The sequence below is a fragment of the Malurus melanocephalus genome, unplaced genomic scaffold, assembly GCF_030028575.1.
Source record: "Malurus melanocephalus ecotype Western Australia unplaced genomic scaffold, MMel_1.1 scaffold_2278, whole genome shotgun sequence".
Lineage (NCBI taxonomy): Eukaryota > Metazoa > Chordata > Aves > Passeriformes > Maluridae > Malurus > Malurus melanocephalus.
The window spans coordinates 5,421-7,611 of NW_026625510.1; the positions used below are offsets into that span (position 1 = coordinate 5,421).

General features: G+C 61.0%; 1 protein-coding gene across 1 annotated transcript in view; it reads right to left on the minus strand.

Moving 5' to 3' along the window:
- Positions 1 to 726: 726 nt before the first annotated feature.
- The window catches only part of MRPL4 (mitochondrial ribosomal protein L4), a gene marked incomplete at its 5' end in the record, with an annotated part of 5,096 nt that continues 3,631 nt past the window's right edge, over positions 727 to 2,191 (minus strand). The window contains one exon of the mRNA XM_057388674.1: positions 727 to 2,047. Within this exon, the coding sequence (XP_057244657.1) occupies positions 1,853 to 2,047 (195 nt within the window). The remainder of the gene's footprint in view (positions 2,048 to 2,191) is intronic.

The window sequence follows — 2,191 nt, forward strand, 5'->3', positions numbered from 1 at the left end:
GGAGCGGCCCCGGGATTGTCCCTTCGGGACCGGGAGCGATTCCCGGAATCGGCCCCAACTGGAGAAACGGGAGAAAACGGGAAAATCCCCCGAAACGGCGGGAGAAAGGGGGAAAACCCCCAAAATATCGGGAGAAAATGGGAAAAATCCCCAAAAAACACCGGGAGAAAACGGGGAAAACCCCAAAACAGCGGGAGAAAACTGGAAAACCCCCCCAAAATATCGGGAGAAAACGGGAAAATCCCAAAAACACCGGGAGAAAATGGAAAAACCCCCCAAAAAACACCAGGAGAAAGCGGGAAAATCTCCCCAAAACCGGGAGACAATGGGAAAATCCCCCCAAAACAGCGGGAGAAAACGGGAAAATCCCCCCAAAATATAGGGAGACCCCTCCCCAAAACACCGGGAGAAAACCTGAAAACCCCAAAAGACCGGGAGACCCCTCCCTCCAAAAAAACCAGCAGCTCCTCGGGATACGATGCTGTGCTGGCACCCCCTGGACCCCAAAACTGGTACGGGGGGCACTGAAATTCCCCCAAACTTTGACTCCCTCAAAATTGGGGGTCCCAGAATTCCCGAATTTTCCTTTTGGGAATCCGGGGAATGAGGGGGAGCCCCCGATTTTCCCCTCGGGATGGGGTTGGGGGGCTCCAGGATGGGGTTGGAATTTGGGGGAATTCCAAAGGGTTTGGGATACGGGGAAAACCCAAAAAAATGAGAACAGCAGCCTGGAAAAATGTCCCTTTAATTGCCACAGCAGTGCCCGACAGCCCCAAAACCCCTCCCGACCCCAAATGGAGGAGGGGCTGGACCCCAAATGGAGGGGGCTGGACCCCAAATGGGGGGTGGGGCTGGACCCCAAATGGGAGCTGGACCCCAAACTGGGGGTGGACTTGACCCCAAATAGAGGAGGGGGTTGGATCCAGTTTGGGGTGACCAGATCCCACCCTGGGGGTGTCAAATTCCATCTGGGGGGGATCAAACCCCATTCAGGGGGGTCTCATCCATCCTTTGGGGGATCAAACCCCATTCTTGGGGGGTCTCACCCCATTTGGGTGGGGGTCTCCCCCATCTAAAGGGGTCAAACCCCATCCTGGGGGGGATCAAACCCCATTCAAAGGGGTCTCACCCCATTCAGGGGGGTCCCCCCACCCCAGAGGTGTCACCCCGCAGTGGGGGAGGGTCTCATCCCATTTGGGGGGTCCCAGAGGTGTCACCCCGCAGTGGGGGAGGGTCTCATCCCATTTGGGGGGGTCTCACCCCATTTGGGGGGGTCTCACCCCATTCTCGGGTGTCTCACCCCATTTTGGGGGGTCTCATCCCATTTGGGGTGTCCCCAGGATGTCACCCGGCATTGGGGGGCTGTGCCAGCACCCCATTTGGGGGTCCCACGGTGTCACCCCATTTGGGGGTCCCAGGATGTCACCCGGCAGTGGGGGGCTGTGCCAGGGGTGTCACCCCATTTGGGGTGTCCCCAGGGTGTCACCCGGCATTGGGGGGCTGTGCCAGCACCCCATTTGGGGTGTCCCCAGGATGTCACCCAGCATTGGGGGGCTGTGCCAGCACCCCATTTGGGGTGTCCCCAGGATGTCACCCGGCATTGGGGGGCTGTGCCAGGGGTGTCACCCATTTGGGGGTCCCAGGATGTCACCCAGCATTGGGGGGCTGTGCCAGCACCCCATTTGGCGGGTCCCGGGGTGTCACCCAGCATTGGGGGGCTGTGCCAGGGGTGTCACCCCATTTGGGGTGTCCCGGGATGTCACCCGGCATTGGGGGGCTGTGCCAGGGGTGTCACCCCGTGGCGGGGGGGCTGTCCCAGGGGTGTCACCCAATTTGGGGTGTCCCCAGGATGTCACCCGGCATTGGGGGGCTGTGCCAGCACCCCATTTGCCAGGTCCCTGTAGGGCAGCCCCAGCGGGTACAGGGCCGAGTACCGGCGCTCGTGCCACAGCAGCCGCTGCTCCAGGAAGGTGACAGCGCCCAGGGACAGCACCAGAGTGCGGTGTTTGAGCAGGCTGTGCACGTTCAGCCCTGCGGGGACATCAGTGCAGTGTCACCAAGTGTCCCCAGAGTGTCCCTGAGTGTCCCCAGGGTCCCCCCAGAGTGTCCCAAAGTGCCCCAGAGTGTCCCCGAGTGCCCAGTGTCAGCACCAGCATGCGGTGTTTGAGCAGGCTGTGCACGTTCAGACCTG